The sequence below is a fragment of the Capra hircus genome, chromosome 29 (assembly GCF_001704415.2).
Source record: "Capra hircus breed San Clemente chromosome 29, ASM170441v1, whole genome shotgun sequence".
Taxonomy (NCBI): Eukaryota; Metazoa; Chordata; class Mammalia; order Artiodactyla; family Bovidae; genus Capra; species Capra hircus.
In genome coordinates, this window is record NC_030836.1 from 6,044,194 (window position 1) to 6,059,292 (window position 15,099).

Below are 15,099 nucleotides of genomic sequence, written 5' to 3' on the forward strand. Positions count from 1 at the left end.
CTTAGCAAGCTGCTTTTATTGAATCACAAAATCACAAAGGAGACAAGAAGAAGCTTTTGGGATTCTTTTTTTTCAAGTTACACCATAGCACTCTCTTTCTCTGCTACCATAAACAGAAGTTCCCAAACTGGCTATACTTCTGTTGTTAAATCCCCTTTCTGTTTACTTTTCCAGGTGTTGAAGATCATGGTCACATGGATGCGTCTAACCACGTGGTCCCTGGAGACATGACGGTCCTTTAGCGAGCGCATCTAAAGTACTGGCTGACTTTTTGGGTTGCCACTCACCATCGGATATCGTTGCATTCCATCTGTGAGAACCCTCCTAAATTTTCCCCACCATGCTGTCTTTATTAGCTTGAACTCCTTCCCTAAAATGGTCCTTCTGTTGATCCTGTCAGTCCTGCTTTTGAAAGAAAATGTCCGTGGGAGCGCACAGTCCAGCGAGCGGAGGGTGGTGGCGCACATGCCGGGCGACATCATCATCGGGGCTCTGTTTTCGGTCCACCACCAGCCCACGGTGGACAAGGTTCACGAGCGCAAGTGCGGGGCGGTGCGGGAGCAGTATGGCATCCAGCGGGTGGAGGCCATGCTGCACACCCTGGAGAGGATCAACTCGGACCCCACGCTCCTGCCCAACATCACACTGGGCTGCGAGATCCGGGACTCCTGCTGGCACTCGGCCGTGGCCCTGGAGCAGAGCATCGAGTTCATAAGGGACTCGCTCATTTCTTCGGAGGAAGAGGAAGGCCTGGTGCGCTGCGTGGATGGCTCTTCATCGTCCTTCCGCTCCAAGAAGCCCATCGTGGGGGTCATCGGGCCTGGCTCCAGTTCGGTGGCCATTCAGGTCCAGAACCTGCTCCAGCTTTTCAACATACCTCAAATCGCCTACTCGGCCACAAGCATGGATCTGAGCGACAAAACTCTGTTCAAGTACTTCATGAGGGTCGTGCCTTCTGATGCCCAGCAGGCCCGCGCCATGGTGGACATCGTGAAGAGGTACAATTGGACCTACGTGTCGGCGGTGCACACAGAAGGTGAGTCTGTCACGCTGAGTGTGTCTCGTGCCCTCTAGCTTCCCAGTCAACATTGAAAGGTTCAGAGGGCTAAAACGGTCCTAATCAATTGAGATTCTTTGAGTGTCTCAGTTACACTGGTGTAAGAAGGGACAGGATAGTAGATGTCTAGAGCAATACAGATTTAAGCTAAGGTGACTGGATACCTGGCCATCAGTTGGCAAAATGTATACTTTTTGTTTGTCTGTTTTGGCTTACTATTATGTTATTTGTGCGTCTTCTGTAATGATGCTAGGGACTTTTAAGTTCTAGATCTTCACTGAACTCCTGACATTTTCAACAGTTGCTCTGAGTGCCCTCTGAGAGGCTCTGTGTTAAAGGGAGGTACCCTTAAGTACACATCAGGCCTCAAGGCAGCCAAATCTGGCCCAGGTACGTTGTAAGAGGAAATGACCAAACAGTTTACTCTAACAGCTATCTTTCAGTAGTGTGTCTGGTTAAATCTGAAATGGAGATGTGTATGAGTTAGTTCTATCCTTGTACGAGACGTTCTCTGGAAGTGTAGGTTTTAATAATTTAATGTTAGTTGGCTTTGGAATTTATTGCTGCTTTATGCTGAAAGCATTGTGAGGGAGGAAAATATGACTGAGGTCTTATACCAGATAATATTAGCCTTATTTATTGTTGATAGCGCTTTTAAAGTTCTTTTGTATAATTTATTAATTCTAAGCCAAGACTGTTTGAACGATAGGTTTGACTGGACCTACAGAGGTTAAGACACCCAAATTGTGGGGTTTGCTCATTATGCAACACTCTTTCTAAGAAAGCATGCTGCCCATGCTAAACGCTGTGGTATACCAAACAAGATGCACAATGCTTTGTTAGATTTTAAGATTCTGCAATAACACTGTCAGTATGTTCCAAACAATCTCGTCTTGTAAAATGTGAGATTAAGTTATTAGGAAATTAATGAAATGGCCAGAATAAGACTACTTCATAGGTTGGGAGCCGATCACCAGTTAGATTTAGCAAACTTTTCATTCCTTTTCAAGAGGCATAATATGGATTGCACTGTGTGGCCACTCAATAATATTCAAGTCACACAAACATAAAATGATAAGTTTCTACACTGGATTAAGACTTCTATGCCTCTGGAAATTTTCATGCATAACTTTATGGATTACTTACAGAGATGTTGATGTATAGAAGTTTTGCACAATGGATAGGTGATTGGACTAGGAGATCTTTGAAACTTTTTTCCATAATGCTGAGATTTTTCTTACAAAAACACTAATTCATTTGATTATCACAACAAGCAGTGATACAGATAATCCAGATTTTTTGTTTCTATTTTAAAATATGAATGTTTCAAGAATTTAAATAATTCATCCAGTAAATACATGATAGCAACTTCAAAGGCAGAAGGGGGGCTCAGTAGCTACAAATTTCTAAGTCAGTACCCTGTTAGAATTTAGTAGAATCCAATAGAAATACACCCAGAGGATATATTTATGCAGCACATATTTATTAAGTCCCAATATGCAAATAGCATACTAATACTCTGTGAAGGATGGCGGTATGTTTCATGCATTACCGCCCTCAGTGGGCATGCAACCTAGCAAAGGAGGTGGAGCATGTGCTAATACTTGCATAACAATAATTCAAGATGACCAGAGTTACAAATGTTTCTAAAGTGAATTGAAGTAGAAAAAAATCATATCCTGCTCCATGGTGATAGAGGCCAGGGTGGAAATCTTAGAGAAGAAAATGAATTTGATAGTGAAATTTTAACTAGATGAATACTGACAATTGGTGAAAATTAAGAAGGCATGGGTTTTCAATAAAGGACATGAGAAAATATAAGATGAGACAGTATCTTCCGTCTAGCTTCAGAAGAGTTGGTCGGTCTGTAAGAGGTACTAATCCAAGATTGTATTCAAACAGAAACTAGTCATCAATGATTCTTACTAATTTAACTTTTTTTTTTTAACCTAAGTGTACACCGGTAGTGAATGATATAATAAATTATAATATGTCTACATAATATATTATTACATGGCTATTAAATGAAGCACTTTATAGATAATGAAATCATAATGATCTCTACAATCATTTTAAATGAAAAAACCACAGCATAATTGTATGTAAATGGTGTGTTATTTGTATAAAATTGAGTTTATAGAAGCCATTTGATTGAAGTTTCATAGAATTGTTCTCAAGAGAAGAGCAGAACTGATAACGGTTGTTCCTTCTGATGAGGGATTCTAAGGAGTTAAGGAATAGAGTGGAAGGGAAGACTTTCTTTTCTTATGTAATATCTATATGCAAACATTTGAAGTTGTGTGTTAAAGCATAGGCTACCTACTGCAACTTAATAATTAACAGAAAATATTCTCTTTGTGGGCAAAAAAGGGAATAAAAGTTTGATTGCCAAATTTAGGCAAATTTAATTATTTTTTCAAAAATAGGCCGATATAAATTTTGTTGACAAATTTGGACAAAATATTTGGAATATACCACTGGGATACAAACATTAAAGATCGGAAGAAATGTTCTTTGGTTTGTTGTTTTATGTGGTTAATCAAGAGGTATTTATATTGCTTGGCTCCTCAGCAAGTAAGTGGCTAGTGAAGTTACATGGTGTTCTGTATAAAAAAAATGTATTAGCATAGGGGCAGTGTGGTAGGAAGTTTTATAAAGTAAAACTTACCTCCAGGGTCAGAAAAGTGCTTGAGTATAACAAAATACAACTCTGTTGGGTACCCTGGAAGTCCTCAAAGGGATGCCTCGTTTTCTGTTGCCTGGCCCTTCAGGAAGCCCCTGGGGGATTTTCATGAAATGACAATGCCAGGTCTTACTTGAGCCTTTTTTTTTTTTTTTGGCTGGTTTAGGGCAGTTCTCTCTAGCAGTAGGTCACCCTACCCCAGTATCTCAAACTTATTCCCATGTCTGAATAATTATCTTCTTTCACTCAGTAGATACTCCTCCTTCTTGAAGGGTATGGGAATTTCCAAATGCTTTTATACACAAGACATTGAGGTCTGTAAACAGATGTCTTATTTTCGAAAACATCTTTTGTCCCCCCATGTTGCCTGTTCACTTTATACTTAAATGTGGCAGTACTTTGTCACTCAGTCCTCTTGGTGGCTGTCTCAAGATCTTCCTTGGAGAATGCGTGTGGTATCGCTGAATTTCGGAGGAGAGCACAAGGAGACTTGGATTTCAGCTTCAAGGTTAATCTCCTACACTTGCACTTCATTGATTTATGGTTTTTGTAGGTTGTGCTAAGTTGCTTCAGTCGTGTCCGCCTCTGCAACCCCATGGACCATAATCCATCAGGCTCCCCTGTCCGTGGGATTCTCCAGGCAAGCCTACTGGAGTGGGTTGACATTTCCTTCTCCATTTGTACATTACGGGACTGTGTATTTACTACGGCTTGTTATATGATGCAGAAATACTGACTAGGCCTTGAAGGCAAAGAGATTAAATGCATGAAAAAAAAATATTTTTAAAGACAGACCACTCTAGCCCTCCAGCTGTGTGGAGGAAAGGAATGTGCAGTGACTAAGAGGAAGAAAATTGTATTCCTTGTAAAGAAGTCAGTCTAATAGCCACTGTCTCTGCTCTAAGAAAGTTTAAAGGGCCCTTTGCTACCATACATTTGGAAACCTTGGTCATGTGTCCATTGACAGAGTGGGTGGGGGCTTGCCTGTGTAGAAGTGTGGCAGGTCAATTGCTTTGGCTCTGATGACTTCCACTAATGACTTCTTTGCTTTGCGACTTGATAGTTCCCTTCCACTCTCATTTGCTTTGGTCAATAGAACTTGGTGGAAATGAGTCCTTTCTTCCTAGTCTGTCTGTCTTAGAACCCTGTTTTCAGCATGTAAAGGATGAGAGCTGCTCGGTTGTCCAGATGAGGCCACCTTAGATCACTTGACCTCAGCTTTGTGAGAGCACTCAGTCAATACTAACACAGTTGCTCTCCTGACCCACAGTCAATTTCAATCACCTAGTAGATCCTAACCGAAACTATAAACATTACCTGCTGCTGCTGCTAAGTCACTTCAGTCGTGTCCGACTCTGTGCAACCCCATAGATGGCAGCCCACCAGGCTCCTCCATCCATGGGATTTTCCAGGCAACAGTACTGGAGTGGGTTGCCATTGCCTTCTCCGAAACATTACCTACCTAACCACAAATTCTTTATTTGTTGTTCAGTCGCTGAATCATGTCCAGCTCTTTGAGACCCTATGGACTGTAGCACACCAGTCTTCCCTGTCCTTCACTATCTTCTGAACCTTGCTCAAATTCATGTCCATTGAGCTGGTGATGCTATCTAATCATCTTTTCCTCTGTTGTCCCCTTCTCCTCTTGCCCTCAGTCTTTCCTAGCATCAGAGTCTTTTCAAATGAGTCGGCTCTTTGCATCAGATGGCCAAAGTATAGAAGCTTTAGCATCAGTCCTTCCAACGAATATTCAGGGTTGATTTCCTTTAGGATTGACTGGTTGGATCTCCTTGCAGTCGAAGGGAATTTCAAGAGTCTTCTCCAACACCACAGTTTGAAAGCATCGATTTTTCGGCTCTTAGCTTTCTTTATAGTCCAACTCTCACATCTGTAAATGACTGCTGGAAAAACCATAGCTTTGACTATACAAACCTTTGTCAACAAAGTGATATTTCTGCTTTTCAATATGCTGTCCAGGTTTGTCATAACTTTTCTTTCAAGGAGCAAGCTTCTTTTAGTTTTTGTAGCTGCAGTCACAGTCCACAGTGATTTTTGGAGCCCAAGAAAATAAAGTCTGTCACTGTTTCCACTTTCCCCCCATCTATTTGCCGTGAAGTGATGGGACCAGATGTCATGATCTTGGTTTTTTGAGTGTTGAGTTGTAAGCCAGGTGTTTCACTCTCCTCTTTCACCTTAGTCAAGAGGCTCTTTAGTTCCTCTTCACTTTCTGCTATTAGGGTGGTGTCATCTGCTTATCTGAGGTTATTGATATTTCTCCCAGAAATCTTAATTTCAGTTTGTGAGTCATCCAGCCTGGTATTTCGCATGATGTACTCTGTATATAAGTTAACTTATTGTACAATAATAGATGCCTTCAAGATGTTTTCCAGGATAAGTATTTTCATTCCACTGACTTTAAACTTGAACCTTACTGCCGAATAGGATACTATTATAATGTTTAAACTTCAAAATCAAAACAAAAATACATATATTAATATGCATTAATATTCTTGAGCTTTCAATGGAATAAATGCCATGGGCAAGAAAGAATATTTAAATGCCTCACCCATACATCTGGTTCAAAGCTAGAGATTTGATAGTTTCCTTAAAGTACAAATGCTTTAAATAATCAGACACATGCATATATTCCATTATTATATGCTTCCCTTTGATATAGCTCAGTTTCATTGAGAAAAGTAATTATAAATTGGCTTTTATGCCCAAAGCATGTATATTGTACTCTATGGTTGACTTACAGCATTTTCACACTTCCCGGTTTTGCTGACTTTAGTTGAAACTGTACTGTACATTAGCAGCCCCTGTCAGAGTGCCTAGCATATAATGGATGCTCAAAGACTACTTGGTGAATGAATGTATTTGCGTTAAAATAGTATCCAGCACACTATTAATGAACATATAGCATGTGGACAAATAGCAAGCACTTGTGATTTTTCACAGTTTTGCCTCTGTATAAAAATGAGGTGACAAAATGCCTCCCTTGATTAATTGTAAAATCCTGTTCACACCCAACTCCGCTTTTTGTTTCTGCTGGTTCTTGAATTAGTTACTTCCACCTAATGATAAAGGAATGCTAATTTGTTTTAGCCAAACAAAACAAAAGGAAACATCTGAATGATGCTCTAGGGGAGACAGTGTGCCAGTAAGTTGTACTGGTAATGTGACATCCTTAAAGCATTGTCTGCAGGCTAACTTTCAGGTGATGATATGGTTCTTCCAACAATTAGTTAAAAATTCGACAACAATCAAGCTTTGGTTGAAAGACCTTCAATGTGATTCATAGTCTGTGCTTAGCAACTTCTGGGAAGTGGAAACAATCATTTCCCATCGCATCTTTTCTACTGCTGGAACTGGGAAGGGTTAATTTTGACTCCACATTCCATCTGTTTCTGTGACTTTAATGTTTGTGTTTTGCTGCTTTTGTTCTTGCAGCATACATGATGCCCTGCCTCAGGGAGTCCTGCCCCCTCCCTGACCCTTAAACTGAAGTGTGTTTGTTTAGCTCACTGCCCACCTGTGAAGGACTGTGACTTTCTTAAGTTCCTTGTGTGAGAAAGGAGGCCCTCATCCGCCACTCCGCCACTCGCTGACATGGCTCAGACCTTCACTTTGTGGGGCCAGAAGCACGGACAGCTGTGGCTCCCCTGCTCATTGATGTGGCAGGGGATACTCTATTTCATAGCGCCTGTGAAATGGTGGTGAGGAAGTGAAACTAGCACATCTGCCTGCCTGAGGCTTGCCATTCGAGGAGATACACAAGAAAAGATCTTTCTACTTTGTTTCCTCACCCCCACCATTTCTGATCCATAATGAACCTGGCATCGAGGCCCCAACAAGGGGTTATTTTGAGAAGTTAGTCTGCCGTCTTCTTGGTCATCTGGCTTTCCGAATAAAGTCATGCTCCTTGCTGCAACGTCTTGTCCCTCGGATTTATTGGGCTATCACATGGCAAGCAGGGTAAACCTGGACTTGGTTTGATTATTGAACTGATTGTTGATAAATAACCAAATGATTATTGTCAAACTAACTGTGCCTCTATGAAGACAATTTAGTTTGGAAAGATGAGAAACAGCATGGGCCCTACTGAGTACTTTTTAAGGGGGTTTCATTTTGCTTCTTTCAGGAGTTGTATAGTGTTGAGAGTTGAGATCAATCTCAGATAGTCATGATATTAATTCAGACAGAAACACTACTGTTAACTTTATACAGTGTTTAACTTTATACAATGTTATACAATGTCTAAGCATCTTAGACAAGCATTTAATAACCCCTTATCTTACATTTGAGGAAACAAACAGTAAGGACAAATAATTTGGCCTTATTTTACATGATCATTAACAGAATTGAGTCTCACAACTCAAGATTCCTGTCCAAAATTTTGTTTTCACATTCAATGAAAGAATTATGTCTCTAAGAGGTAGTGGGTAAGTTCTTGTTAAGTCCTGTGTGCAAGACTGGAATAAATAACCTCAAAGATGGGCTCTGGAAAAATGAACATAAACCTCAGTTGGGTGATGAGGAAGTTGGATTATTTGTCCTCTTTGACAACTCCCTTTCTTGACAACCAAATGTTGTTTAATTGAGATTCTGTTATTCTATGAGTTAAAGCCTGGTCATTTATACCATATTGTGTCATTAATTTTCCAGTTGATTCGTTCATCCCATCACATAGTCTGATAAAATCACCGTTTTTGCTTTGCTTTGTTTTTTAGGTTAGAGAATAGGTATGGAAAGAGAAAGTGATTTTCCCATAATACTCCAACTACTCAGTGACAGGGCAAGGGTTTGGACCCAAGGCCAACTCTTTGGTATCTCAGATGATAAAGAATCTGCCTGCAGTGCAGGTGGTCTGGGTTTGATCCCCGGGTTGGGAAGATCCCCTAGAGAAGGGAAAGGCTACCCACTCCAGTATTCTTGCCTGAAGGATTCCATGGACAGAGGAGTCTGGTGAGCTGCTGTCCATGGTGTTGCAGAGTCAGACACAACTGAGTGGCTTAACACACAACTCTTTTTAATTAAGCCCAGTCTCCCTCCCTGCATATTGGGCTAGATGTGGCTTCAAGGAAAAGTAGAATACACATCTATGAGTCTCTTCCCTTCATAGGAAACAAGACACTGTTCATCCCCTTTTGAGAAAATCTTGTGAGCATATTTCCTGTGTCTTTGTATCTGGCTTTGAAAGTAGCACCTTTCCTTGTTCCCATGGAAGGATTTAATTATCGTAAAAAGAAAATGAATGAAGGAGGAGGCATGTGACAACAAGTCGCCCTCATAGAGGACCTTTGTGTGCGTCTGATGATAAGTACAGGCTGTACCTGGTGGTTTCTATTCTCATCTCCATTGCAGATGCCACAGCCCATCCTTCAGATGCCAATTACGGGAGGAAGCCGTATGGTACAAATGTTTTCAGCACAGGAAGACATATTGTTAAATGTTGTAGCCTTATGTATGAAAAACTTCTTTGGAATTCATCAGAACTAGGAGTTATAAAACCTTATCTTGGCACATTTGCAGGTACTCCAGAGAGACTTCTCAATTTAACCAAATGTTGAATTGAGGATGTATTTTGGCAAGAGACGTAATAGATGTGTTCATCTTAGGGGACTTTTAAACCAGAGATCATGCCCCAGTGATGCTTTTTATGCATCATTTTTTACATATTCAGAAAGGGTTTTTAAAAAGAGAAAAAATATCTAGTCAGTGTTTATTTTTTCCCCCCAAAAAATACATCATGGGCATGAATTTTTTGTAAAACCAACTTAGTTGCTTGAGACCAGCAGTTAGTATAGAGTAGAATATAAATATCAATATATTACATGATAGAGTAAATACTGCTTTGTAAATTTTTATCTTTAGTTGCATATAGCCATATGTGTATATGGTTACTATTTACAGTGTTTTCCTTTCTATGTCTTACTACTGAAAAAAAAAATCTTACAAGCAACTAATTCTGCTTTTCTCTTTTAGAGAAATGCAATTCACATACAGATGTTTATTCTTCTGTGACAATGTCATTTGATTTGTCTATCCTGGATAGGTGGGTTTAAGCCTTATTAGAAACAAGCAAGAATTCCAAAGTATCCAGGGTGGGAAATGGTAGAAACTTTGAGCAAAATAAAAATAAGTCATATATGGTTAGTGATAAATGACATAAGCATCAATATTGGACAATGTCAAGGACACTAGTTGAGGATTTTAGAGGCAAGTTTCCAGTATAGTTTTTATTAGAGATCAAAGTACACTTGAAAGTGACAGTCGCTCAGTCATGCCCGACTCTGTGACCCCATGGACTATACAGTCCATGGAATGCTCCAGGCAAGAATACTGGAGCGGGTCTCCAGGGGATCTTCCCAACCCAGGGATCGAACCCAGGTATCCCGCATTGCAGGTGGATTGTTTACCACCTGAGCCATCAGGGAAACCCAATGAACATTTTATTTTTTTAATATTTCAGTCCAATATAATAAATAAATGTCAAAAGGTATTATATAATTTTGGTATTAAAAGTTTACACAAAACACATTGACATGTGTAACTCCGTCATACATACACACATAAACACATAAAATACAATGTGAAGCATTTATACCGTTTATAAGGTGATCCCTTGGTTATATAGAATCACGATGCACCCTGAGATAAGATGTGTAATAAGACATAGCTTTTAAACATATACAGTGACAGTCTTCTTTCAGTTTTCTCTGAGTTTCCAATGATTAGATGCGTGATTTCATTTAATAATATAGTAAGGTCCAAATTTAAGGTCTCTTTAGAATGTGAAGATCAGGCCATATACCATTACTAAAAAAAAAAAAAAATTTAGCTAAAACATGAGAGAGTGCTTTTAGAAATAAAAGTTGTTCCATGAAATATCAAGCTGTAGTGGAGTCATAACCTTAAATCCAGTGTGTTGCAAAGACATCTCAAGAATTTACATTTCTTGACCTTTTAGATCACTCTAAGTAGTAGTATGAACACAGGCAGGTTTGAATGAAAGTCCTGATTAATATTCTTGCTAGTTGGAGGGATTTTGGACAAGTAAGTTATTTAGTTTCCTCATTATTAAACTGAGATAATAATTCCTGCCCCATAAGACTGTTTTGAAAAGTAAACATAAAGCAGTTAATGTTTGGCACAAAGCAAGTACTCAATAAATGCGTTCTAAATTTGCCTGCCAGGAACTTGCCTTGCCTTATCTTGGGCATGAAGAAAAATGCATCAATAATGTTTCAGTTTGGCTTTGGTTGGTTAAAACTGATTATTGGATGAGATGGAAAATTAGCCAGGAAAGTGAACAGTAAATATAGTGAGTTTTAGATTCTTCCTGAGTTTCCTTTTGGAAGTTGGGTCTGTAATCATGTATTATGACATAGGGTTCTTTTGTTCGTTGGAACAATTGTGACTGGATCCCACAACCTCTCCTCCAGTAGCTGAGATGCATTGTGGTATAGTATAATGAACAAGGTCTGAGGAGTCCTTGCTAGACTGCTTACACCATTGTCTCCAGTGTGTGTGGGTGCAAGTGGGGGGGACAGGAGGGAATCAGGATAGATAAACATGAGATTAAAGGCGGAAAGTTAATGCTGTATTGTAAGCACTTCTGAATTGTCATTTTTATAAAGAACATGAGTATCTTTTATAGTAAAAAATAGCACAATGGTTCCATAACTTCTTTATACATTTCAAATTGGACTTGCTCCATCACCTTCACTTGTCAGTAACTGCAACTTTGTTAATGAAAACTAAGCCGTAGCACATTGAGGCATGCCATAGGCTTGAGTTTAAAGCTGAAAGGATATAACTTCAGGATATAAAAGCTGAAAGGATATGGACTTCAGGAAATAAAACAGACTATATCTAATAATAAATAGTAACAATAAATAAGTTATATTAATATAAGTTAATATTAATTATGTCATAATTAATATAAATGTAGAATATAAATACATACTATAATATGATGTAAATATACTATAAATGTTAGTCAATACAAGTTATAATAATATAATAATAAAAAATTAATAATAAATATTTAATAATAATAAGTAGATTATATTTAATAGCTATTCTAGTTTATAAACAAAAGAGATGCTGTCTTATACATCATTAAAGCTCAGATATAACAATGATAGCAATAACTTATTTATCAATTATTTAATGTGTTATCACAAATTTACTTGTTTTTAATAATCTGTGAAGTGGTATCAAAATACAAATGTTTATGCTATTATTAGTACATTATTACTAATATTGTTTGAAAGTCAATCTTACCCATAGCTACAATGAGAAGTAGATAGCAAATAAGCAGACCAAAAAGGGTGTGTCTATGTTCCTTTACTCAAGGACTCTAAAAACTAAAAATTTGTATCTTTGACAATTCTTTCATCATATTTCCTTTTTTGTTGGTTGTGTAACTTTCTTTAGAAATTTTGTATCAGCTTTTCACCAGATTTTGGTTCAGAATTCAATCTTTGATTCTCCTTGAAGAGAGTGTAGAGGGCCATTAATAGTAAGGAAAGCTGTATTCTTGCATTGCTATATGATGGCTTTATACCCTTTAAAGAAGCTGGAGAAATATAAAAGTAAGACATATTGAAATATTATGTTAGTTTAATTTCAATTTTATGGAATTTGAAAAAAATTTAAATTAAAAATGGAGCTCATAATAGGTTTTATTGTAGTAAATTGAGAAAAGAGAAAAACTAATTAAGACACTGAAAAAGTTAAGCTATCTGGCTATATTATTTATGATCATATTTAATTTGATTGTTTTCAGTTCCCATGTTAGTACTCTCCTCCCTTAACAGTTCTGCTCAGTCATGTCCGACTCTTTGTGACCCCATGAAATATAGCACGCCAGGCCTCCCTGTCCATCATCAAGTCCTGGAGTTTACCCAAACCCATGTCCATTGAGTCAATGATGCCATCCAACCATCTCATCCTCTGTCGTCACCCTCTCCTCCTGCCTTCAATCTTTCCCAGCATCAGGGTCTTTTCAAATGAGTCACTCTTCACATCAGGTGGCCAAGATATTGGAGTTTCAGCTTCAGCATCAGTCCTTCCAATGAATAGTCTGGACTGATTTCCTTTAGGATGGACTGGTTGGATCTCCTTGCAGTCCAAGGGACTCTCAAGAGTCTTCTCCAACACCACAGTTCAAAAGCATCAATTCTTTGGCACTCAGCCTTCATTATAGTCCAATTCTCACATCCATACGTGACCACTGGAAAAACCATAGCCTTGACTAGATGGGCCTTTGTTGGCAAAGCAATGTCTCTGCTTCTGAATATGCTGTCTAGGTTGGTCATAACTTTCCTTCCAAGAAGTAACCATCTTTTAATTTCATGGCTGCAGTCACTATCTGCAGTGATTTTGGAGCCCAGAAAAATAAAGTCAGCCACTGTTTCCACTGTTTTCCCATCTATTTGCCATGAAGTGATGGGACCGGATACCATGAACTTGGTTTTCTGAATATTGAGCTTAAAGCCAACTTTTTCACTTTCCTCTTTCACTTTCATTAAGAGGCTCTTTAGTTCTTCTTCACTTTGTGCCATAAGGGTGGTGTCATCTGCATATCTGAGGTTATTGATATTTCTGCCAGCAGTCTTCATTCCAGCTTGTGCTTCCTCCAGCCCAGCGTTTCTCATGATGTACTCTGCATAATTTAAATAAGCAGGGTGACAATATACAGCCTTGATGTACTCCTTTTCCTATTTGGAACCAGTCTGTTGTTCCATGTCCAGTTCTAACTGTTGCTCTTCATCTCTTTTCAGTTCAGTTCAGTTCAGTTGCTTAGTCTTGTCCAGCTCTTTGCGACCCCATGAATCGCAGCACCCCAGGCCTCCCTGTCCATCACCAACTCCTGGAGTCTACCCAAACTCATGTCCATCGAGTTGGTGATGCCATCCAGCCATCTCATCCTCTGTCTTCCCCTTCTGCCCTCAGTCCCTCCCAGCATCAGGGTCTTTTCCAATGAGTCAACTCTTTGCATGAGGTGGCCAAAGTATTGGTTTCATAGATGAGCATAATTATTAATAATTCTTAGTTTTGTACAGAGGAAATAACAAATATAAACAATAATTAATTTTCTTACACTTAATATTGAAACTTTGTTTTTATTAAAAACATATGGTGATGAATCAGGCTGGCAAAATTTACATAAATTTATATTTATATGCAATCAATAGCAGTAAACTGTTATTGATAATGAAAAAAATCCAAATTATTTTGCAATTTCTAGTTACTTTCATTTATTGAATTGCACAAAATTATGAAAATAATTAAAAACAGGAGGAAAAATTTTTGATTTGAGAGAATATTTTACATAAAATGTATTATTCATTTTGACAAAGTGTAATATATTTCAATACAACTATATAGTATAGAAAAGCATACTTCATAGAGCTGGAGGTCCATGTGATGCTGTAATGAATGAACGAATTTGCTCATTAAACATTTATTGGGAATATACTATGAGCTAGACTCTGTCGTACACAATATGAAAAGGTAAGATGGAAACACTTGGCAGCATGTGACTTTTCTCAGATATATACCAAACCCTGATTTCATACTAAGGTAAAATGTACACTTATAGAAAGAATAGGGTATGTGTAAATAGGAACTCATAAAGTGTACCTGTCTGGCAAGAGATTAATGTATTAAGCAAATTGATTGAAAGAAGTCTTTATTAAGTGTATATAATTTAGAAAATTATAGAGAATATAAAGATTTTTTTCCCTCAAAGCAATCTATACTTACCAGTCCTTACCAAATAATACCAGTGAGATATGTGATCCTAGAAGCAGGATATTTACATGACTAAGGTGAATAGGGTTGGATATCTCTGTTGGAAGAAAAAAATAAAAAGAAATAAGCAGTGCGTCCCATCATTTTGTTTAACACAATATGGTTGTATACTTGCCTTCTGCTTAGTATTCTGGAATTGAAGGGAGCCATGTGAAGTGCCATTGGTGACCTAGTTTTGGTTTTGTTAATATTGTCTAATGCCCCTGGTCTATTATGAAGTTTTTGTTCCATTCAAGATAGGAGATCTGATCTAGGCGCCAGCATAATGCTTTTTTTACTTAATAAAAAGGAAAGATTTTAATCTCCCTCACTGACAGATATAGCAGATAATCGCAAACAATAAGCTGTGAAATGCATTATCATACATTATCACTAGTAATTAAGATAGTCTCTGGCTTAACAAAATTGAAATAAGTTATTTTCTGAACTTCAGACTTCTGATAATTATCTAGTTATGGGAAACCCTCAGAAAACTTAAATAAAGAAATCTTTTCTCCCTTTTAATCATACTACATTTTTCTTGGTACAGACTTAG

The 15,099-nt window shown here is 38.2% G+C and overlaps 1 protein-coding gene across 3 annotated transcripts in view; it reads left to right on the forward strand.

Annotated features, from left to right (window-relative positions):
• The window catches only part of GRM5 (glutamate metabotropic receptor 5), a 606,414-nt gene that overhangs the window by 18,161 nt on the left and 573,154 nt on the right, over window positions 1-15,099 (forward strand). For all 3 annotated transcript variants that reach the window (XM_018043523.1, XM_018043522.1, XM_018043524.1), the window contains exon 2: window positions 175-1,036. In XM_018043523.1, the coding sequence (XP_017899012.1) occupies window positions 376-1,036 (661 nt within the window). In that variant the 5' untranslated portion in view covers window positions 175-375. The remainder of the gene's footprint in view (window positions 1-174; window positions 1,037-15,099) is intronic.